Source organism: Daphnia pulex, chromosome 1 (assembly GCF_021134715.1).
Source record: "Daphnia pulex isolate KAP4 chromosome 1, ASM2113471v1".
Classification (NCBI taxonomy): Eukaryota; Metazoa; Arthropoda; class Branchiopoda; order Diplostraca; family Daphniidae; genus Daphnia; species Daphnia pulex.
In genome coordinates, this window is record NC_060017.1 from 3,757,230 (window position 1) to 3,784,315 (window position 27,086).

At 42.6% G+C, this 27,086-nt stretch overlaps 3 protein-coding genes across 4 annotated transcripts; 1 reads left to right on the forward strand and 2 right to left on the reverse strand.

Annotated features, from left to right (window-relative positions):
- Positions 1-3,134, reverse strand: LOC124198140. Its single transcript, XM_046593836.1, has 6 exons — positions 2,881-3,134; positions 2,584-2,813; positions 2,398-2,517; positions 2,005-2,331; positions 1,765-1,932; positions 1-1,685 (listed from the first exon to the last, which is right to left on the reverse strand). The coding sequence occupies exons 1-6, from the start codon at positions 2,963-2,965 to the stop codon at positions 225-227; spliced, it is 2,391 nt and encodes a 796-aa protein (XP_046449792.1). The 5' UTR covers positions 2,966-3,134; the 3' UTR covers positions 1-224.
- A 282-nt stretch (positions 3,135-3,416) lies between these two features.
- LOC124198157 (TWiK family of potassium channels protein 7-like) lies at positions 3,417-26,913 on the reverse strand. Of its 2 annotated transcripts, XM_046593856.1 has the most exons (9): positions 26,193-26,913; positions 18,292-18,465; positions 18,025-18,127; positions 16,191-16,493; positions 15,716-15,775; positions 14,190-14,249; positions 12,491-12,628; positions 11,703-12,422; positions 3,417-3,785 (listed from the first exon to the last, which is right to left on the reverse strand). In XM_046593856.1, the coding sequence occupies exons 1-8, from the start codon at positions 26,493-26,495 to the stop codon at positions 12,037-12,039; spliced, it is 1,527 nt and encodes a 508-aa protein (XP_046449812.1). In that variant the 5' UTR covers positions 26,496-26,913; the 3' UTR covers positions 3,417-3,785; positions 11,703-12,036. The 2 variants fall into 2 exon arrangements, with proteins under 2 accessions (XP_046449812.1, XP_046449821.1); XM_046593865.1 differs by lacking the exon at positions 14,190-14,249 and having other exon boundaries at positions 26,193-26,910.
- On the forward strand, positions 3,914-11,609 carry LOC124198133. Its single transcript, XM_046593826.1, has 2 exons — positions 3,914-9,996; positions 10,057-11,609. The coding sequence occupies exons 1-2, from the start codon at positions 5,215-5,217 to the stop codon at positions 11,488-11,490; spliced, it is 6,216 nt and encodes a 2,071-aa protein (XP_046449782.1). The 5' UTR covers positions 3,914-5,214; the 3' UTR covers positions 11,491-11,609.
- Positions 26,914-27,086: the final 173 nt, after the last annotated feature.

The window sequence follows — 27,086 nt, forward strand, 5'->3', positions numbered from 1 at the left end:
TTATTCCTGCCAGCAAAAATGTATTTTTTTTTTCTGGTAACAGTCCGGTAACAGTATGATAACAAATTTATCATTCCTCTGCAATTTGTACGTTGTAATGCTAGCAATTTACAGCGTGATTATCCCAAAAAACAAATCAAAATCTTTAAATACAGGATGTTGAACGACTTAGTTGCTGCTTTCAAAGAAATACATATTTAGAACAGAGTTTTACAGATGCATCCTTATCCTTCGCTATCATTAGCACTTTTGCTTAGTTTATGGTGAGAGCGTAAAACACGCTGAAGGCATAAGTCGAGTTTATCACAATGCTCAGAAAAAACTGGATTAACTATACGCAATTTCTCAGAATGCATCTGCAGTGTTTTGACAACACTGGCTAAACGCCGTTTTCCAACCGACAGGTCCTTTACTTGGACTCGTTTACTATCGGAAATCGGTTGCTCGTCCTCATACAATTTTCGTTTGATCCCTGTCCTCGGTGCACTTGATTCCGAAGCAGCTTCTTCTGAGCATTTAGAATTCTGTTGAGCAGGAGTATGATATTTCGAAAGTTCTTCATCGAGCGGTGGCGTGCCACTGCATCCGCCAGCTAGACGGATCTTCTGTTGCTCAGTGGATGATTCTTCAGATTTTGAATCTATCGAAGTTATACTTTTGTTCAGACTTGGAGCTGGAGCCTCCAGTTGAAGTTTCTTTGAGCTTGCTGAATAGCCGGAACTTGAAGATGAAGTTGATAACTTCCGAGTTTTCCTCTTTGAGCGAGTTGTTCTTACTGACAAAGGTTCTGCATTTGAATTGCGAGATTGGCTTCGAAGACGACGTTGAAATCTGTAATTTGATGAACTCGAGTCATCACCATTTTCATTCGATCGACGCTTTTCAGTTTCTTTCCGTTTCCTTGGGTTTTCTAATTCCGTCAAATATTTGTAGCGAGTTCTAGTTTGAATCCTTCTGCAGCTTGAAGTAGAAGCAGTCGTAGAGCTAACATATTCAATGTCATCAGATGGAGGAATGCATCGTTCAGAAGACTCGTACTCGTTTAAGATTCCATCCAATTTTAATTTCAAACAAATTTCTTCTGAATTCGAGTTTTCTTCTAAAGAAGAAAAATTCAATATCGAGATAACTGGTTCTGATCTCACAATTTTCTCGAATGGCATTTTAGAGTGTTCCGGCAATACACAGTTTTCAATTACTTCCGAAGGAAAAGAAAGCTTCTCTTTTCTGTTTCTGTAGGCCTGGGGACTACAGTTTTCCATAGATGAAGGGCTCTTCGGAGGGTTACTGTCAATCCAAGATTGAATGGAATTCACACGTTCTGTGTCGATAGTTGGAATAGGGACTTCGGAGACCAATTGAAGATAACCATTTACGAAATCCGTGCAATTATCTTGATCTACTGCACATTTAGTAGCTTTTTCTTCGACTACATGTGAATCTAATTGTTTCTTGTTCGCAAAATCATCAGCTGCAGCCGATGAAGTTTTGACAGAATGGTCTGAGGTTGATGCATCGCAAGTAGACAATGCTATCGGGACATTCTTAGTTTCTTTTAGACAATCACGGTCGATAGTTAATTCGTTTTTCTCCGTTTTTATGACAAGTCTTGTATCAGAAAACCAAAGTGGTCCAAAATCTTTCCCATCGGGTTTCCGCGGAATGTTTCTATTAACTATCATCTCCTAAACGATGAAATGAATTACATTAAGGTAGAATCTAGTAGTTGTTCATATTAATATCTTTGCTGGCATGGGTGCTTACCTCGAGAATCCCATCATTGTCAACAGCAATGTGCGTTGACATAAATGGATTGTTTAAAAAGCATGCAGGGTAAAACTGATTGTCACTGCTTTTAAATTTAGGATCCGGAGGTAAGGTATACAGTATTATCTCTTTGGAATCGTCCGTTGTTGGTTCGTACAATTTTGCCTTTCATGAAAAAAAGGGGAGAATTAATAAAAATATTCAATGTAATAAATACCAAACAAAATTAAAACAAACCTCCTTCAAGGACTTTGACGCTGACTCGATGACCTTCTTTCTTTGAACATCTTCTAGTAGATCCAAAACCACCAACTCGTTAACGAGACCACAATTCAAGCGAACTCGCAAAAACTCAAACTGCTTGTCTAATCTCATTTTGTTCAGTTGAATTCTTTCCAGTCTACTAAGCTTGATCTTTTGCATAAATGAAATCAATGACGGAAAATGCTTTTTCATCATTTCTCTAAATTGGTCCAATATTTCTTTTTCACAATCCACTTTAAGACATGATTTCAGTCTCATTTCCAAATAAAACTGTTTGATTTCTTCCATGATCAAGTCATCCTGTAAATAAAAAGATAATTGATTAGAAGTTTTCTAATAATTTTTAATGATTCTTTTCTTGATTACCTTCAAACCAAAAGATTCTTTCATTTTTGTCCATATAATCATATTCCAACAAGGAAAAATTTTTTCCGTGACTTGTAATTTCACTGCAGGTTTAGATTCGGCTGAGCGCATTACTAAAAACTGAAAGTAAAGTGATATTAAATAACTACAAACTTGTTGATAACTAATAAAATGTCTATAACATACAGCTGCTTTGCAACATAGATCAAGTCTAATACAATCAGATATTTTAATAACATGCTTCAAATCCTTAATGTAGTGCTTAAAAGTGCTTGTCAAAGTTTGTTTCAAAGCATTAAGCTCTTTTGGAGAGATTTGATTGTCCAGTTTACTCCACTCATTCTTGATTTGATGTAGGTATCGGGCACTCAACCAGCTGTTTGGTACAACCACTTGAGAGAAGTTAGATTTAATCTCTAAATAAATAGAAAGAAATGCAAATTAAAAAAGAAACTTAATAAGTCATTATTACAATGTTTGTACTTCTCAACACTTTGGTCATTCCATATTTAGTAGCGTGTTCCCATATCCAAAATTCTATGGCATCCATTTCACTACTTTCTCGCATTTAATGGGAAATACCTTGATTTGCAATAATACGAAAGTTACAAAGAGTCAACAATAATTTTAATATTTATCTTCTTGAATGAAGCAAGGAAGAAAATCGAAAACAAACTCGCGGGATAGCTGTTGTGAGAAACATCTGGCCCCGGCAACTGTTACCACCGAATAGATATGTGAATGGCCACGAATAGTCAATACATGTATGTGCTGCCACCTATGTGTAGTAAACTCGGTTTCAAAAACATAGAGCACCTTAAAAAGTTAATCCTACTCTCTGAAGTTTAATTTTTAAGCGAGCCAGAAAGCTCTAGTTTTCTGGGAAAATAATAATAACTTAAAAGTTAAATGAGAGATTGAGAGTAGTAAATGCCTGCCACAAAGAGAACGTTTTTCTTCTAGAATAATAGAAATATTTTAAATTTTAAAAATCTTAATTTAGATAACAACGCGCCATGTGTTAACCAGTTGCGATCGACAATCGCATGATTCATTTTGTATACCTATAGTCATACAGTCTCTTTGCAATAGAGATACGTACACAGTTTAGCACGACACGCACACAAATTCGCTTGCAGACACGGATACAGACAGACCGGCAATCGCAAATAGTGCAACAACAATGGAAGAGTCAAAAAAGAAAAGTCAGATTGTTGTATAGTGAATGACCGAACAAATTGAAATTGCAGAAGTTGTGCAGTGAAAAACGCGGTACGTTGTTGCAGATTAGCGATTTTGTGATGAGGTCGCAATCGGAATCAGGACTAGGGAATCATCATCGGATAACACGTGTACAAGTCAGAATACCAAATTCCAATCGATTACACCTTATGTTAGGAATATTCCATTCCAACAGACGACGACGAGATCAGGGCGCCGCACAACAACACCGGCGCACCTACGCGACTATTGCCTTGGGGGCCCCCGATAGGTGGCCCCAAATTCAGTCGTTGGTCCCCAAATTCAGTCGTTGTTTCCCTACCCCCCTATTGTTTATTCCCCCCCAATTTACTGTACAATATTCAGTGTGTTAAAATAGACGAGAGGTAAAAGACACGGTTTTGTTCGTGTCTAATTTATTCAACTTGGAAACTGTAAGTAAACGGCCCGACACGCCGAACATCCCTATTACATTTTCTACATGGTCCTTCGAACGGTTTTTAACCCAGTGCATAACCGTGTCCTCCCTCTCAAATCACTCAAATCAACTCACTCAAAACTCAAAATTGTGAAGCCGGTTGGGGCTACACAATTCTAGACCCCCCAAACGTTTATCTTTGTTTCTTTCTTTTGTTGTTGGGTGGTTAAAATCTGCCCAAACTAAAACTACTAAATTGTAAAAACAAAAAAGACGTAGAAAAGGGGGGAACCTATGCCCAAAAATTCCATTTTTTTTCTTTCGACTTTTTTGTGCCTTTCGTTGTCGGGCTAGCCTGAGGGGGCGGCCATTGAACACGCCGTCCCAACCTCTGGCCCATAGATCGGCCTGGGCTAAACTACTGGGATTTCGTCTCCTCTTTTCATTGCACGTGTGTCCTCCCGTATCCATTCTTCGCTTGCTGATGGTATCGAGTCAGAAATAATCTTTCTCTTTCTCTCAACATTCACAGAGGAGCCGAAAGGTCTCCAAAACAACCGCTAAATACAATTATTGAATGAATATTCTCTGTCCATCTGTCCTTCCTTAAAAAAAAAAAGAAAAAAAACCCTCTTACATAGGATCCCGAAACATCGGTGCATCCAAACGAAAAAAAAAAAACTATTTCTCTCTCACGCTCACTGTAGTGGCACGCCGCAAGGGGCGCCACCAACAAAAAAAAAAAAAAAAAAAAAAATTATTTCTCGCTCACGCTCAGTGTAGTGGCACGCCGCAAGGGGCGCCACCAAAAAAAAAAAACTTTATTTCCTCTCTCGCAAAGTGTAGTGGCACGCCGCAAGTGGCGCCACCAACAACAGAAAAAAACCAGATTCACTTAATTGAGTCATCCAGCCCGGATTTTTGCAGGAGCCTGGGTATTACCCTAGCTCCAAATTTAAATCGATTCTTTTTCAGATACATCCAAGGGATTTCAAACAAAGTGGAAACAAAAAACGGAAACTCATCCGTTCCACGAAACCCCAAGGAAAACAGGAAAAGGAAACGGGCAAATCAGTCGATAAGTGATCGAAAAAAAAAAAAAAAAAATTAAATTAATTCTCTATTTCATCTCCTTTTCCCCAGTCAACAGCTCTTGAAGAGCTACACAACCAGGAAGAATGGTTCAGTCAATGAAAAACACAAGGTCAGCCACCAAAGGCCACATAACAAGAGCAATAACCCGGATCAACGGATTTGCAAATCAAGTAATGGCCCAAGAAGATGTTAAAGAACTAGAAACCTTAGAAACAAGATTGAAAAGTCTCTTCGAAAGCTACCAAAGCGCAACAAAAGAAATCAAGGAGAAATTAATAGCGACCAAGGCCGCGCAGGAGGAGATTGATGGGGATCTGGACACCTTTCTCCAAGTTCAAGATGAAGTGTCTGGAGCAAGATCAATCATCAAGCAGAAGAAGCAAGAATGGTTGGACGACGTGAAAGAAAAGCAAGAGGCAAAGAAAGAAGAGGACAGAGACAAACGATTGTTAGCGCTCTTCCAACAACAGGCAACAAGCCAAGCAGCAAATCAAGCGGCAAATCAAGCAGCAAATCAAGCAGCAAATCCAGCAACAAGTCAAGCACAGATGGCGCAAATTATTGCCCAAATCATGGCGGCCATTCCGGCACCTCCCGCGCCAGTAATCAACGTGACGGCAGCACCAGCCCCAGCTTCAGCCGTACAGTCGATACGATTGCCGCAGCGACAAATTAAGCACTTCAAAGGAGACGTACTGGAATGGACCCAATTCTGGGAATCCTTTAACGCAGCTGTCCACTCTTCATCTCTTTCAAACGTCCAAAAATTCGATTACCTCAAGGAATATCTTAAAGGTGAGGCGTACCTGTTGGTTAACAATCTTGAATTAACAGATGCGAATTACCAAGTCGCAATCGACGAACTGAAAAGGATGTACGGGAAGACGGACGTTCTAATCGACGCGCACATTGAGAAACTGGATGCCTTGCAGCCCGTAAAGGACGGGAACGACGTTCCAGCTCTGAGGAGCTTCCAGCTGAATCTCCAATCGCACATTAGCGCGTTGGAAACGTTAGGAGTCCCCACAAGTTCCTTTGGCGGACTCCTCGGAGCAAGATTAATCAAATTAATTCCTACCAGGCTCCAACAAGAATGGGCAAAATCGCCAACAAACAAATCAACGGACATCGAGATGGTCATCAAATTCATTGGAGATCAAATCGACGCGGCCGAAAGGTTCAACCGAATCAAAGGTGTGGAAAAGGAGAAATCGTCTCCAGCTCCTAAACAGCCCAAACCGGCAAATCCACAGCCGGCAACAGCATCACAATTGGCAGTAGGAGCCAAAGCAAGTCCAGCTCCTCAGGTTAAATCCGCCTTAAAAAATAAAAACGTTAAATTTAACCCAAGTTGGATTGTGTGCGAAAGGCCCTGCATCTTCTGCAGCCAAATTCACTGGCCGACAAAATGTCCGAAAGGGCTGACGGAAAGGAAAAAGATAATCTTTGATTTGAAAAGGTGCGTCAACTGTTTTGGAGACAAACACGCGCTGAAGGATTGCACATCCGCCCGGAACTGCAACAAGTGCGGAGGGAGGCACCACACCGCTCTCTGCGACAAAGGAGACGTCAGAGTCACCAATCCCACAACAGCAGCAATAATCGTGGCCAGCGATCCAACTTTGACAACCACAGCCTGTGCAAGCAGCTTTGGACAATTGATGCTGAAAACGGCAACAGTCATCATCAGCGGCCAAAACGGTAACGAAACAAGAGCGATTTTATTTGCAGACGACGGAAGTCATCGTTCTTGGGTGCTGAAATCACTCTCATCGCAACTTAACATGAAGACAGTAGCGGTGGAAAACATCAGCACAAGAGTGTTTAAGAAAAAGGAACCCAACAAGCCCGAAATGACAAAAAACGTCGAAATGCAAGTAAGGGGCACCTGGCAAGGCGCCCCAAAAGTTACACTAATGGCTTTAGAATCGGATCACATTTCAGATACCGGCCCGTACGTAGGATCCGAATTTGCAAACAGCCTCTGGATCCAAAACGAAAAATTGGCCGACGACAGATTCGAGATGGCACACACCGAAGATCAGCCAATTGGAATTTTAGTCGGAATGGACCAGATGTTCCAGATCATGTCGAATGAAGCCGCCATACAGAGTCCATGCGGATTGCGCGCGTTTCAAACGAAACTCGGAAGAATGATTGCTGGACCATCTCAAGAAGCAAAATCGAAGACAGGAACTCAAGTAATCCAAAATTTAATTTTAACATCAAGTTACCCGATTCCACAGATTACGTCAACATTCGCGACAAGTAGCCAAAAAAGAAAAATCCTTTCAACTCAAGCAAACAAAACTCCGATGGAAAAGGAGACTGGAACGGCCAGTCCCCAAACTACGCCAATAGGAGCGTCATTCTCAGATGCCCCAATCGGATCCAGCGGAGAAGAAGATAGTAAATGGTTTGAGAAGGAAGAACAAGTTGCTGCTAATTTCGACCTTTCTCTTTTCTGGAAAATAGAAAATTTTGCGAACCTTGAAGGCGCTGATGCAGTGGAATCGGATGATCGCTTCGATTTCTTTGACGAAAAAATAACGAGATGGCCAGATGGAAGATACTGTACACCGATCCCTTGGACAACTGACAAGTGGAGACTTCAGAAAAATCTCCCGTTGGCCACCGGAAGAGTGGAAAGCACAATAACAAGATTGAGAAAAAATCCAGGAGACTTGGTGAATTACCACGCAGAAATCCAAAAGCTCATCGACAGCAAATTCGTCGAGGAGGCGAACATGGACTACGAAGAACTTCACACCTATCTCCCACATCATCCGATCTTCAGAGGCGACAAATCAACGACGAAAATCAGACCCGTCTTTGACGGAGCAGCAAAAACGAAATTTGGACCAAGTCTGAACGACGTGTTGGAGACCGGACCAAATCTCAATCCCGATCTCCTATCAGTGCTATTACGCTTCAGAAAGTACGAGATTGCCTGGATCGCCGACATAGAAAAAGCCTTTCTAAACATCGCCCTGCAGCCGGAAGATGCTGAAGCAATCAGGTTTTTATGGCCCAGGGATCCAGCAGTGGCTGGATCGCCTCTTATTGCCTACAAGTGGAAGAGAGTGCCCTTTGGCCTTAGTTCTAGCCCCTTTCTCCTACGTGTTACAATTAACAAACATTTCAAATCACTAAAGTCTCGTTTTCCAGAAACTATTCAACAGCTGGAAGAAAGTTTGTACGTTGACGATTACCTCGGCGGAGCAAACAATTTATCAATCGCCAAGAAAAGAGTCGATGAGACGGACGAGATCTTTAGTGACGCCCAACTCAACATGAGAAGCTGGGCAACCAACAACGAAGACCTCAAACAACACCTGAAGGAGAAAGGACTGTCGAATCAAGTCGTAGGCCTACTCTCCCCAGCCTTGGACGGCCAACAGAAGGTGTTAGGAATCCGGTGGGACACCGGATCCGATTCGTTCAAATTCAACCCAGCATCCATCATCCAAGCAGTAGAAGAAGTGGGATCGGAAATCACCAAAAGAAAGATACTCAGTATCTCGGCAAGGATTTTTGATCCAATTGGATTTTTATCTCCCACTGTACTTTTATTGAAGATTATTTACCAGAAGCTCTGGGAAAAAGAGATAGGTTGGGACCAAGCAGCGCCAGCCGATATCCAAAAATCTTGGAAGATAGTGATGACTGGTCTCGCCGATTTCACCGAACTACAAATTCCACGATGGATCGGACTATCCGAAAAAGTCACTTCTCACGAAATTCACGTCTTCGGAGACGCTTCTGAAGCAGCGTATGGAGCCGTAGCCTACGCCCGACTCCAAAAAGGACAAGAAGATCCACTCATCATCCTACTGGCCAGCAAGACGAGAGTTGCACCTCTACCTAAGAAAAAAGTAACTTTACCGCGTTTAGAATTGCTGAGCTCACTTTTAGCCGTACGTTTAGGTGAAGTCGTAAAAAATGCAATGCAAGTCCAGTATTGGAGAACTTTCTACTGGTCAGACTCCTTGGTTGCACTAGGATGGATTAGAGGAGAGCCGAACAAATGGAAACCATTCGTCCGAAATCAAGTGGAAACGATTCGAAAGTTTTCACAACCCGAGTGGTGGAGACACTGTCCAGGTCTCCAAAATCCGGCCGATCTTGCCTCGCGGGGAGCGCCAGCGCCAACGCTGGTAACCTCAACTCTTTGGTGGAACGGCCCGATTTGGCTCAAAGGAGAAGAAACGGAATGGCCAGATTCTCCCAACGACCAAATTCCACAAACAATCCAGTCCGAAATGGAATCGGAAGCTAGGAGTACGACGGTCAGCACAACAGCAGCCATCGCAATTCCAACAGCCTCCGTCGACTGGAATCTCGACAAAATTTCCACCTGGAATCGACTGTTAAGACGTACAGCCTGGGTCTCACGATTCCTCAGCAGGAGTCAAAAGAAGCTCAGACCTCCCGGTCCAGAACGAATGGAGTCGATAAAGGCAATTGGACCAGATGGAAAAGGAAGTGGAAAAGTTATCCGGATTACAAGATTATCCAGAGAGGAGCTGGATGAAGCGGAACTAACGATCTACAGACAGCTCCAACGAGAGCGGTATCCTAAGGCGTTTGAATCGCTACAGTTAGACAACACAATCCAGCCCAAGGAGAAAATCGCTGCACTTTTTCCAATCTGGGACGCCAGAGACCGTCTCGTTCGAATCCATGGGAGAGTATCACTTGCCCTAAGAGATAGGAACATCGATCCCCCAATTTTGCTTCCTGCATCACATATAGTAATCACTTTCTTAATTACAGACAAACACGAGTCGCTACTACATGCAGGAGCAAAGGTGACACTATCAGAGTTGAAAGAAAAATTCTGGATAGTTAAAGGACGACAGCAAGTGAAAAAGATTCTGTTTACTTGTGTGGAATGTAAAAAACTGACATCGCCACCATTCCAGGAACTAGCAGCCCCTCTTCCTTTAAACCGACTCAAACATGCGCAATCTTTTCACGTTACAGGAGTCGATTTCGCTGGACCACTGCTGTACAAACCAGCACAGCGAAGGAAGAAAAGGAAAGCTCCACCAAGCGTCCAGGATCCGACGCCAGCAGACGATCCAACTGAAGAGCGAATCGAGGAGCCACCCGCTGAAGGAGACGCTCCAATCGAAGCTCTAATCGTAGGCGAAGAGGATTCAGTCGAAGAAGATGTCGAAATCCAAGACATCTTAATAACAACAACTAAAGCTAAGAAAACGAACCATCTTAAAAGTTATGTTTGTCTTTTTACGTGTGCAGTCACTCGAGCGGTTCACTTGGAACTACTACCCGATATGACGGCGCGTTCCTTCTTACTAGCCTTTCGAAAATTCGCAGCTAGACGAGGACCCGTCTCAGTGATGTATTCGGACAACGCGCAAACGTTCCGATGTGTCGACCGATTCCTGAGAACTATTCACGCCGATCCCATCATTCAAGACTTTCTCGCGTCCAGAAAAACCCTTTGGATATTTTCCGCCAGCCTAGCGCCATGGTGGGGAGGATTCTGGGAACGGATGGTGAGGAGCGTCAAGGATCTGCTGCGACGCTCCAACGGTCGAGCCTGCCTTGACTACATGGAACTGGAAGCGAGTTTAGCAGAAATCGAGAGCGTAATCAACGCCCGCCCACTCAGCTATATTGGGGAAGGAGCTGACGATCCACTTCCGATAACTCCTAACCAATTTCTAAACAACAGACGTTCTACTCGTGCCGATCCGGAGCCAGCCGTTAACTTGCTGGATCCTACATCGACCAGCATCGTACTACAAGAGATGGACAAGAACAGGAGGGAATATGTCGCTGACATCTGTGCTAGATTCGTCGACGATTATCTACTCCAACTAGACAACTTCCACTCCAAAGGAAAATCCGGAAGGAAGATCCGCCTAGGAGAAGTCGTTGTTATCCACGACGAACACTCCAAACGACTCATGTGGTCTACCGGAGTAGTGAAGGAACTGATTCCAAGCCGCGACGGACTCATCCGTTCTGTCATGCTCAAGATTCCAAATGGTAATTTAATTAATAGAGCCATTCAATGTCTTCACCCTATAGAGCTGCGAGAAGATCTCGCCGAAGACGTCGAAATTGGAAATCCGGAACCGATCCAGGAGCCGGAAGAGGATCCAAATCCAACTCTGCCAGAACCAGAAATCGATCTCGCTATCGGAGACGCTATGCCAGCTCCCGAAGAACCGGAAGACGTCGTCGAAGATGTCGAGCCGGATGCTACGGGCTCTGGTGGGGAGTGTGTTAGGAATATTCCATTCCAACAGACGACGACGAGATCAGGGCGCCGCACAACAACACCGGCGCACCTACGCGACTATTGCCTTGGGGGCCCCCGATAGGTGGCCCCAAATTCAGTCGTTGGTCCCCAAATTCAGTCGTTGTTTCCCTACCCCCCTATTGTTTATTCCCCCCCAATTTACTGTACAATATTCAGTGTGTTAAAATAGACGAGAGGTAAAAGACACGGTTTTGTTCGTGTCTAATTTATTCAACTTGGAAACTGTAAGTAAACGGCCCGACACGCCGAACATCCCTATTACATTTTCTACACCTTATATGTTAAGGCCATCACGATGTGTTGCATCAGCAAATATTTCGCTGTTTATTTCTCTTTTAAACTATGCGGTAGAGACAATATAATATATACGATGATAATAGTAGCGAATTCGGACAAATGACCTAAGGAGACCACAGAGATTTCGATGACGGTGAATTGATAATAATAAGAGAAGAATCAAAATTCGGTGAAACAAAACAAAATAATTCTACACATCTCATTTATATCTAGAGAATTGAATGGAGGTGATGAAGTGCAGGTGTGACCAAGAGATATAAATTCGAGGACAATCAATCGCGTCTGCCATCTTATAATTGCTTGATTTCTATTAGACTTTGATGGAAGTCTGACTCAAAATGCGCATGACTCTGTCTTTGAAGGCCTTGTTGCTGATCATCATTTCCTCGATGGCTGCCCAGCGTTCCTCCCAGCATTCGTCCCATTCCATGGGCCATGCGTTGCTGCTGTTGCTTCCGCTCGAGCTGAAATCATCCAGCGCAGTGCTGCTTCCAAATAGATCTGGCTCTTCTGTGATGGGCTGTTGCAACAAGTTGCTGACCGAAGGTCGCCTCATTTCCGCGTTGACGGCATTAAGAGCAAATTTCAAATCAGCCAATTCCTTGAGCAGAGCTGGATCAAGTTTGCCGTCCGAGTTCATCTTGCCCGCTTGTTCGCTGATGCGACGCAGTGTTTCCGCTAATGGACCCGTTAATCCTTCAAATAGCGAAAAAACAAACACAATCAGTTCAAATCGCCATTTGATTACGTACAACAAAAATTACCTTGAAGTCGATTGGTGAGCTCCTGCATTTTTTTCCAACTCTGAGCATACTGCCGCCGGATTAATTCAATTATACTTGTCGTCAATGCCAAGCCAACCAGGATGTAGGCGATGGATACCAACATGTAGGTAGTTTGAGCTGGAAAAACCAAGCGTTAAAAATAAGTAGTGATTAGAAATCGCTTCTTTGACAGTGAATTTAGAGATTATTAAAGAAATTAGTTGAATGCCATTTTTATTTTGCTTCATCTAATATAGCTGTCGGAAATGGTGAAATGCTACCACCAAATCCCATCTCATAAATCAACTTCCCGGCGGATAAAAAATATATCCTGTAGACTATTTAGTAACGTTGTAGCCTAGACTGGCTCATTCTTAATTAGTAATTGAATTTAAAATTTTGTTTAGAACTATACGGCATCGCCATCGAAGTTGTGTTATAAGACCATCACACAAATATTTTCTTTTATACTCGTCTCAGCAATACATCGTGCGGTGCGTTAGACATTTTTTGAACGTCAACTGTTCATAATGTATAGATATATGACATTCTTTTATCTTATCGAACGTATTTTAAGTCTAATTAGTGAGTTGCATTCGACCTGTTTACTTCAAGATAAATCGTTTTGATTTATAACATTTAACGTGAACCATTATTCTTTCTTTTGCGTTTCATTTTTTTTAAATTGGTCCCTAGAATACCTTTATTTTTAAAAATTACAGGTTTACTGGATTATTAGTTAAATTTGATGTAAGGTTTTATAGGACGAAGGCAAGACTCGGCCCCGCTCCCCAGCAGTAGCACGTACAAAACCGGTCAGCGCGGATGCAACGCGATTCAAAAATGACCAGGAACAAAAATAAAAGAACTATTTCGATTAACCATTGAACCACCAAGGGATAGTCCTACATTATTTTGTTGTGTACGTTGTAGTTCGAAAAATTTATAAATCAATTAAATTGAAAAAAAAAGTAATTGACTAAAATAAATAACTGAAGAATAAAAACACCTTCTCGAATTGACTTTAAAAGAAAAATATAAAAATCAAAATTAGTTCAGACAACAGCTAGTATGAGTTATAGTTCTAGCCTTCGGATCATAATGACACGATGACACTTTTCCCATGGACCCTAACTCTATAAGCGCATATAAATAGTAGTGAAAACTAAAAAGGTTCTGTAATGACCATAAGCCCTTCATAAAAACATTCACACTAGTGCAAGGCAATGATTCACGAAATGCGTTTCGAAAGACGGTGTAAGTGCTGTCAGGAATGCTGCCGGGGAGACTATGTTGATAGTCTCCAAAAATAAGCATTCTGATGTGATGTATATGGCACATATAATACCAATAAAAACAAAAAAGAATAACTAAGAAATAAAACATAAGATAAGTAGAAGCTTCTCACGCTATATAATTCAAGGTAAAAAAAAATAAAATGTAACTCAAGGCATCACGTGAGAGCATTAGTAACGACTGCCGAGTAAATACTATTAGCGAGGGAGGGGCTGGAGCGCAAAATACGAACGCGGCGATGTTGATCAAAAGAAGACGATTCACACGGAAAACGAGCCTCGCGCGCAACAATCATTGGGTACCTATCTGAACTATATAAGTTAAAGAGCATCACATCATCATCATCCAGCAGATATATAAAAGAGGGTCGTCGACTGTATTAAAAGGTGTGGTGTGTATATACCGTGACGGAGGACTGGCGAAGGAGTGGCCAGCTGATGAGAGGCGCCATGAAAGCCCAAGCCTGAAGATATACATATATGTCGTGTGTATATAATGAAAAATATTCTCATTTTTCGTCGAATCATCAAAGCAATAACGCTTTTTAAAAAAAAGTCTCGTTAAGAAAACAGAAAAAGTAATTCGGTTGGAAATCGTGCGCACTTCTATATAATAGATTTGAATGAGCCGCCGAGCCTACGAAATAATAAAGCACGATGCGTGTTCGCCTTCACTTTTGCCTATTGATGATCATATAGTTGAGTATACCTTCGTATGTTTATTCACTATATTGGTATGTCTATTTAAATGAAGCAGGCGATGGTCGGTTATCAAACGGCCATTTGGGTAATTTTGTTTGTTTTTTGAGCTAGGAAAGAATAAGCGGAAACAGCGATGAACATTAACACCGAGCAAACGAATGTTTTAAAAAAATGAAGATAAATTTTTTTGGCCGTGTTAAAAACTGCACTGATTGAAAGCTAATACGGCACGTCTTATATACGGCTACAGTATACAAGAATATAGTCTCTCTGTCTATGAGTGTATATATGACGTTGCCTGCTGGAGTCCAACTAAATTAAATGCACTCCATCATTGTCATCATGCTTTTTTTGTTTTCCATTCGCGCAAGCAACCTTCCACATCTCCATAATCCAGTTTTTCGTCCTGGTGGATCAGTGTGGCAGGCGATGTAAAATGATCTAGAGAAAATAGTTGTTTCTTTTTTTTTTTTTAACTCGCACTAAATGAAAATGATGCGCACGCCATACCGCGTGTTGGTTTTTATTTGTTTGTAGATTTGTAGATTATTTTGTAAAAACAAAGACGTCCGAAATCTATGAAGATTATCCGCGTTAGGGCGGGTATTATTTTCTATGAATTATATTTAGAACATGCTATACTAGATTCTCTGCTGTCTATATAGAACTGTGCGAAGCCGCAGTGTATAATAGTAACTCGATATTAACGTGCTGCTGGGCGTCGCACATTTGTTTGTCCACCAACAGCAAGTTTGTCTACATTGCAGTCAAGGTAGAGGCCGCAGCATAATCAAGACATCGATTCGTACGCGCATTTCTTTCAGTACGATATGCAAGTTGCGCAAGTTGACCAAATTAATTTCTGGCGGTGTTTGTTAATAAACTTATTAACCATTTTTTTTTTTTAAACCAGGGTCGCGTTTTGGTGTTATTATGTCATTTGCACCTAATGGTACAGCACATTAAGATCGAAAAATACGAAGATGAAAAAAAAACATTCGTATTGACTAAACGACTAAATGGTAAATGACGGATGAATGCGACATAATTTGGTTTTACAGCATTGGAAATTAAAACGGTCCAATGTAAATTCGTGCATTAAATAAAAACAACTGATAACTGATGGCAAAATGTATATCAGGTCTATTCACTATATGCAGTAGTGCCTACGTATGTATATACAGATTATATTATAATTACAGAGACCAAAATAGATGAGATTACCAACCTGGAACCAAATCGCCAAAGCCTATGGTTGTCATCGTGATGAAGCAGAAGTAAAAGGACTCTAACCTCGTAAGAAACAAGGAAATAAAAAAAAAAAATAAGTGAGAAAAAACAAACAAGAAAAGGTGGTGGATGTGGGAGTGGGGGAGGGTGAAAAAATGGCAGGCAGCATGATATCCGTATAGTGGATTATATCATCCGACATAGAAACGGCCCCGATCCCTCATGTCATTCCAGCCCACTAGCCGATGTAGCAGCCCGTGTGTATAGCCTTGTACAGCCAACACTCTAGAACATGTATACTGTACAAATGTATCGATCTAACAAACGTGACACACTATATAGCAAATATATAACGAGGAAAAGAGATCAAGTTTGTTTTGTTTTTTTGTGGAGGGGGGTGCTGCCGACGTTGGGAGGCCAGCAGCAGCTGCTGGTGATACACATACAACCGTTGGCTAAAATAATAATAATACCTAGAAAATTCCAGTCTTCCCAGATCATAAAGATTCCGCCTCCGATGGCGATGTAGACGATGAGGAGAGCGACGACCAGGACGACCGACAAGGATTTGCCGAATTTACGGCCGAACGTCTGAGCGGCTTGCGATTTGGTCCAGCTGGATCGTTGATTGACATTGTGGTAGACGGCGGCCACGGCTGAGGCCATCAGCATGCCCAAATCGGCGATCACCGTCAGCGTAAACGGAATGCCGATCAGAGCGAAGAAAATGCAAAATATCCGACCGTTTGTCGTTTGCGGAGCAATATTCCCGTAACCTATGGACGCACATCAAAATGCAACTCTTACAGTAATATTGTCATATTTATCTTTAATTTCTGAAAATAAAATTTTTTGAATAGGAACAACAGTCGCCATTTCAAACGTAGATTGGAAAAATGACTTCAACATGCCAATGCGATTATTAGGTAAACGTTTGATAATTTCCGGTTGTCAGTCGCCCGGATCAGATCAAGGCTTCCAAATAGCAGTAGATTGCGTCATCATCTGATATGTATATTCATACATCTTGATGCCTTTGAACTGATGGAGCGTCCCGTTTAAAGAAATTGGAGTGCTGATAATATAAGAACAGAATTCTTATATATCCACTTGGATTCACCTTGTGCATGTGCCGCTTTAAATATAATTGACTTTCTCCCTCGATCTCCGGTCAAAGATATGTATCGTTCATTCAGCCGAATCGTTTATACCGATCGCACCACCGGAATCATTTCCGGAGGGCTTTCCCACCCAAAAAATAAAATAAAACAGCGTTAAACATTTTTCTCTGCAGCAGCTCGAAATGTTGTTGTTGTTCTAACACATCCCTCCCGAATCGAAATTGATGTCGTGTGTGTGCGCGCTGGCTCTCTTCTATCATTGTCTAAAAAGGCGAATGGATATTCCAGTCCAAACAAACGGTGGGGAGGTTTATAGGGCTGACGATATAGCTAGACTTCAGTGTACACCTTGTCCCTGTCATATAGACCTCCGTGGAAATAATAAGCCAATCTCCTGCATTCGACTCACGAGACCAACGGCGTCGAAAAGACAGATAGCTTATACATTTCTATTTGTTTCTTTTATTTTCCCTTATACCTTCGTTCTCGGTTTGTTTGAATTACTTGTATTTTATGTTCCACGTATTTTCGCCTATTCCCATCCGTCTTGTGAAATCCAATTACAAAATGACAATACAATTGTATCGCCGAGTAATGGATGCACCTTTAGACGTTCCGCACAGCATAGCGTAGCAACCAGTGTTGTTGTTGTTGTTGTTGTTGTCGAGTATCGTTCATCTGGGTATCCTGTAGACGTCCGGCATTGTGTCACGACTCTCACACTATCCGAACGGGTGGTGGCAGACTGTAATCGAAGTCTCTGGCCAGCACCATCGCTTTCGTATGTGTATAATATCGGTGCGGACTATATAGCCCAAGACGATATGAACATCTAATGCCAAAGGCCAACACACGCACTTGAATGATCTATTGACCGTGCGTGACGTTCTGAATTATCGTCCTACCAACACCTATTTATGGAGCACCAATTTATGCGTCACTTCTAGATATCAGCGTGCATTACATCAGCTGCCCAACTCAACCTGTTTTTTTCTCTTTTATCTAGAGTGTTTACTTTATTTATTATATTATATAAGTATTATATTATGGAATAAACCTGAAATTGTTTTTATTCAATTTTCTTTCGTGAGTATTTCATTTTCGCTTGAAAAATGGCTAGTTGGCTTCGTTCAATAAACCGTTGCCTCGTTAGAATTATGCGATGAGGTTCGTATAATTGACATACCGATCGTAGTGAGGACGGTCGAGGCAAAGAACACAGACTGGGTGTACGTCCAATGAGCAGAAGCCACTCCGGCCTGCAACGGCACCCGATTGGAAACGGCTTCCTGCCATCATACAGACAAACAAATATTTAGGTTAAAAATTGGATAGGATAATGACAAAATAGTTAATAAGTGTTGACTATTAATTAGCCCTGTATGCTGTATTTCAATAATAATAATAACACAAGAGGATAATGGAAAGAAAGCAGTCGATCCAGCGCACTCACCTGAAGGACATCCTCGTACACGGCCATCCGCTCTTCGAGCAAGTTCTGGTCGAAATCCGGACGATCGTGAGCATCTTTCCATAATTTGATCATCTCTTGTCGCTGTTCCACAACACGATTTTGCAGAATAGTCGATTGTTCCAGCTCGTGAGGCTGCTCCAACCATTGGAAAACCTAGACGTACACATTTCAATTTTTAATCAGAAGCATTTAAAAAAAAATTACACATTGAAAATTGAATCATCTGGAATAAAAAAATGTCGGTCGTTGTTTGGGGGAGTAATTTCTCTGCTTTTGGGTAATTCCAAATTTGTATTTGAATTTCCGCGCCATGAAAAATGATATATGGTACGATTGCGCTCCTTGGTCATTTATTATTTTAGCTAGGCCTGTCTCTATTTGTTAATCTCCAATCATTTATCCCCAAAAGGGGGGAAGAGTAATCAGCCGCCGTGGTGGAAAAATAGACGCCCCATTCCCACGACATCGCTTGGTGATGTCAGCCGGTGTGGGTGGGTATTCCCGTCGTCAACTTTTTCCCACTTATTGCATTGATTGATTGATTGAAAGTAACCATAGTATACTGTTAAACGGAAAGCTGATTTCTTTTGTCATTTTTTTTTGTAAGTTTTTAAGAAAATTGGCAGTCAGTTTCATCTCATAATGGTACATCACAAATTATATCCAGCTTGGAGATCACAACATGAAACGAGAGATGGATGAATCCCGAAAACCCCAACAATAACTGCATTAAGCGATTGCGATCCGTGCCAAGCATATAGCTGCAATTTAATCGACTAACAAATCGATCTGCCATTCGATCAAGGTCACCCAAAAGTGATATTATCGATCGCAATTCCACCATTAGTTGGCTGTTGATGCAAAACAAAAACAATAAATCTTTAAATTATATTGGAATTGGTTGGAGAAAAAAAAACAAAACAACAACGCCCGATGGTTATATATATTATCTAATAATCTAACTTGGCCTTGGAGGCTTGACTTACCCCTTGCAAGTCTTTCCCATTAAAAATAAAAAAGATCGTTAGACCTCTCAGCGTTATTATTAAGCAACGAAAAAGTCAGGAGCAGTTGCTATTGAAAATAGTCGAGTCCCTCCAAGTCTCTGAACATGAGTTGTTCTCATCGATCATTTCAAAAGTTACGACACCGTTCTCGTACATGCAAACGAGTCTAAGGTGAAAGAGAACACACTTTTATTCATATATGTAGCGTCGAAAAAATAACGTGAATCAAATAAATAAATGGTTTTCGGACACGCTGACGTGTAGGTACTTAGACTTAGACTTTTTTTTCCCAACAGAAGAGCCTGGAATTAAATATTTCTATTTACTTGATCACGTCAAGTCGTCCTGGCAGCATTCCTGCAGTTATTGTTCGTTCCCGGGGTAGCTATAATAAATGATGAGCCGTTATATTAGCCAACTTGCATTGTTTGGCAATCCCAGTAGTTACGTTGTATGGCAGACCTGTGCAGCCTTGACTATATTTATATATATCTCTATTTACTATAGATCTGTTTACAAAACGATCAACAGTGGCCTCTGGCTGCACCTCAGACCCCAAAAGCTGATTCTGCTGCTGGACATGGTGCGGGAGAGCGGAAAAAAGAAAAAGTTTTCCATTTTATTCTGCCCCCGCGCAAAAAGTTTAATACGAAAAGAGATTTGCTTGCCCGAATATTTAATTTTCAATAGCGTACTGCACTTATGCAAATTTCCATTTCCCCTGTTTTTATTTCCCTTTGAGTCGGTGAGCTGTAGAATGTCTGAAATACATGCGCGAGAACCATTAAAGGGACTTTGGTGATGGCGTAATGGATTTCTAACTCTGTTTCTGGTTGTTAACGCCCAAAAGAAAAAGACCAACACGCATATTATTATGTCAAAGGCATGGCAGTACGTGAATTTCAAACTCACGCACTCGTGCAAGTGTATCAATGACGTCATTCTCTGGCCAGCCCAGATTGGGAGCGGATGATAAGCTATTGTATAGAATTCGTCATCTCTACCGTCCGTCGGTGTATATCAAAACCAAGATATGACCACCCAAAAACCCTTTCTCATGATGGCCACTGCCACACAGACAGTTTGCCAGACTCCTAAGCTTCGGCTGTTTATTTAGAATATGACAAAATGTTTGGGTGTGTGCTGAGGTGTGCGAGCATCATGTTTTTTCTCTCATCTCTTTTTCTTATAACAGTGCGGGTTCTTACGCGTGGGCAATGGGGAGAAGAATCTAAAGTGTATAACAGTCCAATCCTTATAAGTTGAAGCTGGCTTATATTCACAATGTACAACACATTAAGCAAACAACTTGTTTTTGTAAGTATTCATGCAGTAGTCGCACTCTGCATTTCGATGATTGCAAAATTTGCATTTTCAGCCGCCATCATGGATTTCCATCGCGCTTCCTTTTCGCAAAAGAAAAAGATGTAACCAAACCTAATTTGCATATTTTTGTACATCGGCGTACAAGTAATTTTTTATTTTTCAGTACACAGGTGTACAAACACGGCTGTGTATACCGCAGCTCCAAGAAATTAGCCCAAAAAAAGAAATTGGCGCGAGAGTGAATTGATTCAAATTCTGCACATGTTCGATTCAAGTTCTAAAATAAAAAAACTAAGATAAGATGGATAAAAGAGAATAATAAATTGATGGAACTGTAGCTGCTGCTGGTATATTCATAGCGCATGCCAGAGGGCACCGTGGGACGGGAGTATATCGCGGGAGTGTTTCGTGTTTTCCCAACTGCTGCTGCTGCTGCCGTGCGGTTGCTGCGTGCCATGTTCAATCAATAATAAGCCGTCGTTTCTCATCCTCATAGAAGTGTGATTCTCTGTATATATACATCAGAGCTACACAGCACAGTCAATGAATAATAGCCAAAGCTGTTGGGGCTTTTATTTTTTCCGCAGCATTCGTCGTCCTATTATTACAATGAGAGACGACCGCCTCACGCTCCCGCCGAAATGCCAACGAAAGAAAAACAGTTGCGGGCTATTATGCGGTGGATCTAATCTGGACTGTATCTTTAAGCGGTGCTTTCTGTTCTTTTAAAAGCCCATGAAACTCCTTTTAAATGTATTTCTATATGGCGCCAATGATAACTAAATAAGACCGCTCGCCAGCACACAGTCTATAGTATATAATCGACTGATTCTATTTCTATTAGACATATTTGACTGGAGAAAGGCCGGCCATTCAGCCCGTCGCCCTTTTATTCCTTTTCAATTGCACGGCCACTCGTCGGTTCCTTTTTTTTTGTTTGATGGCGGACAAACACACACCGCCACAATCGTGAGGTTTGACTCTTGGGAATCATCTAGTACCGCATGGCATGCTCATTGAATATATACACACATATAGAGAGACCGTCAAGTAAATAAAGTGCCCAGCACCACCGAGAAATCGCAATGTCATCAACGCTATAGACGTGCGTGAGTGCCAGCGGTGCACGCGGGATCGCCGTTCGTCTAATATTGCCCGAGTTTATTTTAAAGTTGATTGGTGAGTGTTATTATTTACTACTCTATGCGCTCGGTGGCCGAGAGAGACTATGCCAGAACAGCTAAAGAGTGTAACCACACACACAGGATTGGCGACAGCAGTAGCTCAACACAAAGGCAAACGCCAGTGGTGAGTAACGCACGTGAGTAGTACGACCAGCAGCAAAGGATTGAAAATACGACGAAGACGGTTTAACGACTTTTGGCTCAATTCCAGTTTTCTCATTCGGCTGCCTGATGCTCTCTCACTCAAATCCGAACTGCGGGACATAACGCGGCATTCTCCAACAGCAGTCGGCTCATTTCCAGAGAAAATTGTAATTTGGCGCGTCTTTCAAAACAACCAAACAAGCAGATCCCGGAAAAGAAAATAGAATTTCACTTTTTTTTTTTCGAACAAAAGCTGAAAACAATCGTCAATCCAAAGAGCTTAACTGATTGTTAACAGTCTTGCCTTTTTCTTCTTCCGACACCAACAATGAGGAGGAAGTGGGCGTGAGGGCTCTACCTTTTTCTCGGTAGAAAGGCGATGACAAACAACGTCACCGGTTCATCATTTCCATAAATCAAAAAGAAGATGAGGCGGAAAGAGAAAGAAACGAACGGGAAGTATATAGTGAAAAAAAGACGGTTATTCTTAACCGAGAAACTGATTCAAATGACACAGGCTTGAAGCAAAGCCATTATAACCTAAACTTAATTAAAATTATACTTATCTTACTTTTTCCGGGGTAGAAAAATGTCAGTGAGATAAATCATCTGTCCAATTCGATGCTTTACTCGTATAGAAGCTTGCATTCACTTATTACTATAAGGCCATAAACATCTCCCACATAAAAATAAGGTGTATCCTATAGTCCATATGCTTTTTTGGTAACTTTGGACGTACAGAAACCGCACGAGAGAGAGAGATACGACATTTTGAAAACAAACCTGATGGCGATTGTCAAGGGTGAGTCGTATAGTGTCGGGTCGGCCGGATCGACCGGTATACTTTTAATCCGCGCGCCACACCCACCATAGTATTCAACAAGAGAAAAAAGAAAGCCGGAAACGGAGGCGGAAGAGAATTTTTCTGTCGACACTGGCGCGCTAAAGGGAAACAAAACCATAACGAGCGGGCGGAGCTGCTGCACACCCGCTCCGCTCGGGTCTGTATATTACTGGCGCGGAATGAAAGATTTCTTTCTTCATTTTCTTTTCTTTTCTTTGTGTCAAACGACAATTTCTTTTTACAAAAATGAGAATTTCTTCTGTCCGCCCAAACACCGCCGTTTTTGTTCAATCTTTTTCAACAATTGAATAAAGAGTCACACACGACGACAGGATGTAAATTTGAGTCTCTCTCTGGGGCAGAGTGCAAAATTCTATAAGAATCGCACCAGCGCCGTGTCGTCGCAACTGTAACAGACACGGGGCCGCCGCCGCCCGGCCGCCCCGTGCGCTATAAATGTCCTTCTGGCTAGGACATTTATTTCGGAATAAGCCCCACATTGTCTCCTATATAGCTTACAACGCTCTCATTGATGTGTCTTTTCGCTTCTACTGCGGGTAATAATATAGCGCGTCGGCTAGTGGCGGTCCGCGCTGGCCGGCAGAAAAGAGCCATGTGTGTTGTAACCATCACCGCCTATATTATCTGCCATCTCTCGTCATCCGATACTCGGATAATGCCATCAACTTTGCCTGTTGTGCTGGCCCTTTTGGGGCTCTATTTTACTGGTCTCGTAATAATAATGAAACCTAAGGTTAGCGCGTGGAATATCCTATCGCATATGCTCTATGAAACGAGGACGATCTGCTGCCGCTTATACGTGAATATGCTCCGCCGCTTCTTTTGATCCGCGCCGTCATCCTTCTTCCCGATCCCGACAGACACAATCACGGAATGCTCGGCGTGGGATCATCGTTTTTTTTTTTTATCGTAAGGTGTAAAACTGCAGGGCCCGGACGGACGGACGCGGCTCGTTCCCGATCACCGATCACCAAGGCGGCAAAAATCTAGACGCAGAACGTTCAGAAATAACACGAGTGATGGGCTCCTTTGATGATTGACAAAATCCAAACAGTGTGTGGGTGTGTGTGTGCGTGTGCTGTCCAGCCCTGACGTATATAGACGCAACTGATCGAGGGGAGAGAGCGCGAGCAGAGTATTGGGTTCGCACGATCGGGAATTTCACGGCTAGTGTTATTTGCACATACACAGCCAAAGCGATGGTGGCCGTCGTCATTTTGCTATCAACTAATTTTCCGTAAGAATGTGTGGTTGGACATATTGCAAAATGATGAAGGCCCTTTTTATTAGTTGAGAATGGGATATTTTGCGAATTTCTTTCAGTCAATTTTCTTATCGTCAGTTTGAATAAAGGGGGAAGAAGAAATGTAAAAACAAATGTATGCCGGTCTCTCTGAGACTTCCATCAACTGCCGAATCCTTTGGCCGCCGCCCCTTTTGTCATCTCCGAGTGATGAATGTCTTTCGATGCGTCAAAGGCTAACGATTCCATCAAAACAGAATAAAGGGACGAGAAAGGGGTGGAAGAATATGATGTAGGACGGTGCTGGGGCGACTCTCTCCACCACACACACACACACATGTGTGCAGCACTGCCGGCATTCCAGATTTCTAGACGGCGTATTATTATGTACAAGCCCAGCGCCAAAGATGACAGTGAATCGATAAGATATGTTCTCGCGTCCACAGCAGTGCGGGGTGGCCGTCTTATATCGCTGGCAAGTCACCCATACCACTCAGAACCGATGTTAACAACAGTACATCTTATGCGAAACTGTGTACATCCAAATAACTCGCTGTGTGCTGGCATCTCTACTACAACATCACACTGCTGCTGTTCCACTATCCATCAGAAATTCAGTTTTGAAGATTTATTTTTTGAACTTTCGTAGGACTTCGACACACAAGCTTCTTTTTGCTGATGGTTTGTTGAATAACTAATTGTCTCCGGGTGTTTCTTTTCTGGCTCTTTTCCCAAAACCTTTGACTGTATTACACCCTCCTCCTCCTCCGGCTCTAACTCCACCTCACGCCGGAATAATGGATGACTTCTCTTGATCTCTTTTGCTTCTCCCCCCCAACAGTCCTTCCTCTTTCTGTCTCTCCATTCACTTGCATTCAAGCACATACACGCAAGGAGTCTGAACATATTATAACACATATTGCTCGTCGACACTCTAGCTATACGGTTAACCGCTAGACACACACACACACACACGTCTATTCTTATATATTGCATGATTCAAAGTTGGCTGGCCATACTGCGGGAGAAATAAGGGCTGACAGCATTTTTGGACCGTCTTGAAAGGACGGCCAAAAGGAACGCTGATTGTTTAGCCTACAATTCACTCGTGTGTGTAGTTACAGAAACTTATACATGCGAGTGGGGGACCCGTTTGCCGGACGACGTCGCTCGTCGATCACTTTTTGACTTATATCCAAATATTCGCAAGTCCCAAATATAAATAGAATGCAGAATATCAGTTGAGAGCAGCAGCTCCCGCTTTAATGGCAGACCCGTAAATCTAAAAAAACCTGACGTTGATGTTTATCGACTCCGCATTTCTTTCTCAAAAGAGCGCGAGGACATATTGCTGGAGAAAAGATAATTCATGAATTCCCTCGATCTTTCTCACAGCCCCACCCTTGTTTCATCAAAATGATTACGACATCAGTGGAAAAACCGCATTGGGTTATTACTGGCCCTGTAACCGAATAACATTGAAAGTTTTTAGACAGACTAGAATCGACGACCCATAGAATAACCTATATACCCTACAGTATATGTGCGGTAACCTCATCGTGTTGACTGACGGGAATAGGGAGCTAATTACCTCTGCACCGCCTTTTTTTGTTTTGACTTGTGTGTGCATTGTCAAAACATTGCGAATGGAAAATATGTATTCACTTTATACGGATGGGATGAGCTCTAGTCTGTGAGCTGAGCCGTCGGTTTTTGGTCGGATTTCCGTCGCCCACCCGAAAACGCGGCGGGCTGGCCCGTCTATCGAAAAAAAGACTACGAGTGTAGTATCTGCGAAAGAATGTACCAGTCTGTGAGCGAGCGCGCGCGCACGCTGGATGTACACATAGAAAAGGGAATATAGCGAATAAGAGTTGGTGTTGTCACAGACTCTGCTCCTGCTAGCTAGCTGAGTCTCGGAAATATATAAATGAACATTGCCAGTTACGTAAACTCCATATTCTATTTGTAGGTATAGATATAGAACCGTTTATCGTCACTATAGACAAAAGGCCGGCGGGCCGGATAAATTCACCGGTTCCGGGAATAGCGGGGAAACAGATTGAGCAATCATCATCATGTATAACCGACGCTGGTTGCTGTGTACGTACCGATGCACCGGCGGCTGTGTAGAGGCACAAGAGAAGAACGAGTCCGGCGTGAGCTAATCCCTTGCGTAATCGCGGATTTGAGCTCAGGTAGCGCCAGCAAGCCGATCCGCACCTGCCGGCTCGGCCTTTGGCGGTGCCGGTGACCGACTGGGCCCCGATGCCGACGCTCGTCGCTCCTCCGCCTCCGCCACCGACGACACTTCCGACCATCGACACTCTCTCGGCACCTTTGAGGCTCGTCGGACTGCCCGGCTGGCTCACCGTCGAGTTCAAACGCAAAAAAGTGTTGGCAGCAGAACTCATTTCGTCTTTCTGTTTTCAGTTTGAATTTCTTGATTTTCCCGCACTTGGTTTTTATTCCCCTTTGCCAAATGTAACTCAACGTTCGGTTCACACACACTTGAATGATTTCGATATATCTGACAATTACAATTGGCTCATTGTTTTTCAGTTGGTAATCAAATCGTCTTCTTTCGAGTTTCGTAAAATTGGTGAACTAACGGGGCGACACTAAAACACCTGCCTGAAACTCACTCGGGGTAATCGTGTTGTTTCTAGCGAGCTCAGCAGGAGGAAGAAGAAGAAGAAGAAGAAGGCGGAAGGAGTGATCCTCTCCATGCTGCTGCCCGCGGGAGACTGACCTGGCCGACGATGTGGCCGCCTCTAGAAATAGCTACAACACACACACCACAACAGGGTGCTGCTCCAGTACAATGCGACGACGACCGGCGCTCATCGGGCCACATCGCGGTAAAATACACTGAGAGAATAGACACACTACCACCGCACACACACACACATACAGCCCGCAAATATACTATAGAGTCACGGCGGTGCCTGTCGTGACTCTCTATACACTGCACATGGCGGTTATATAGCGCGCGTACACAAGTT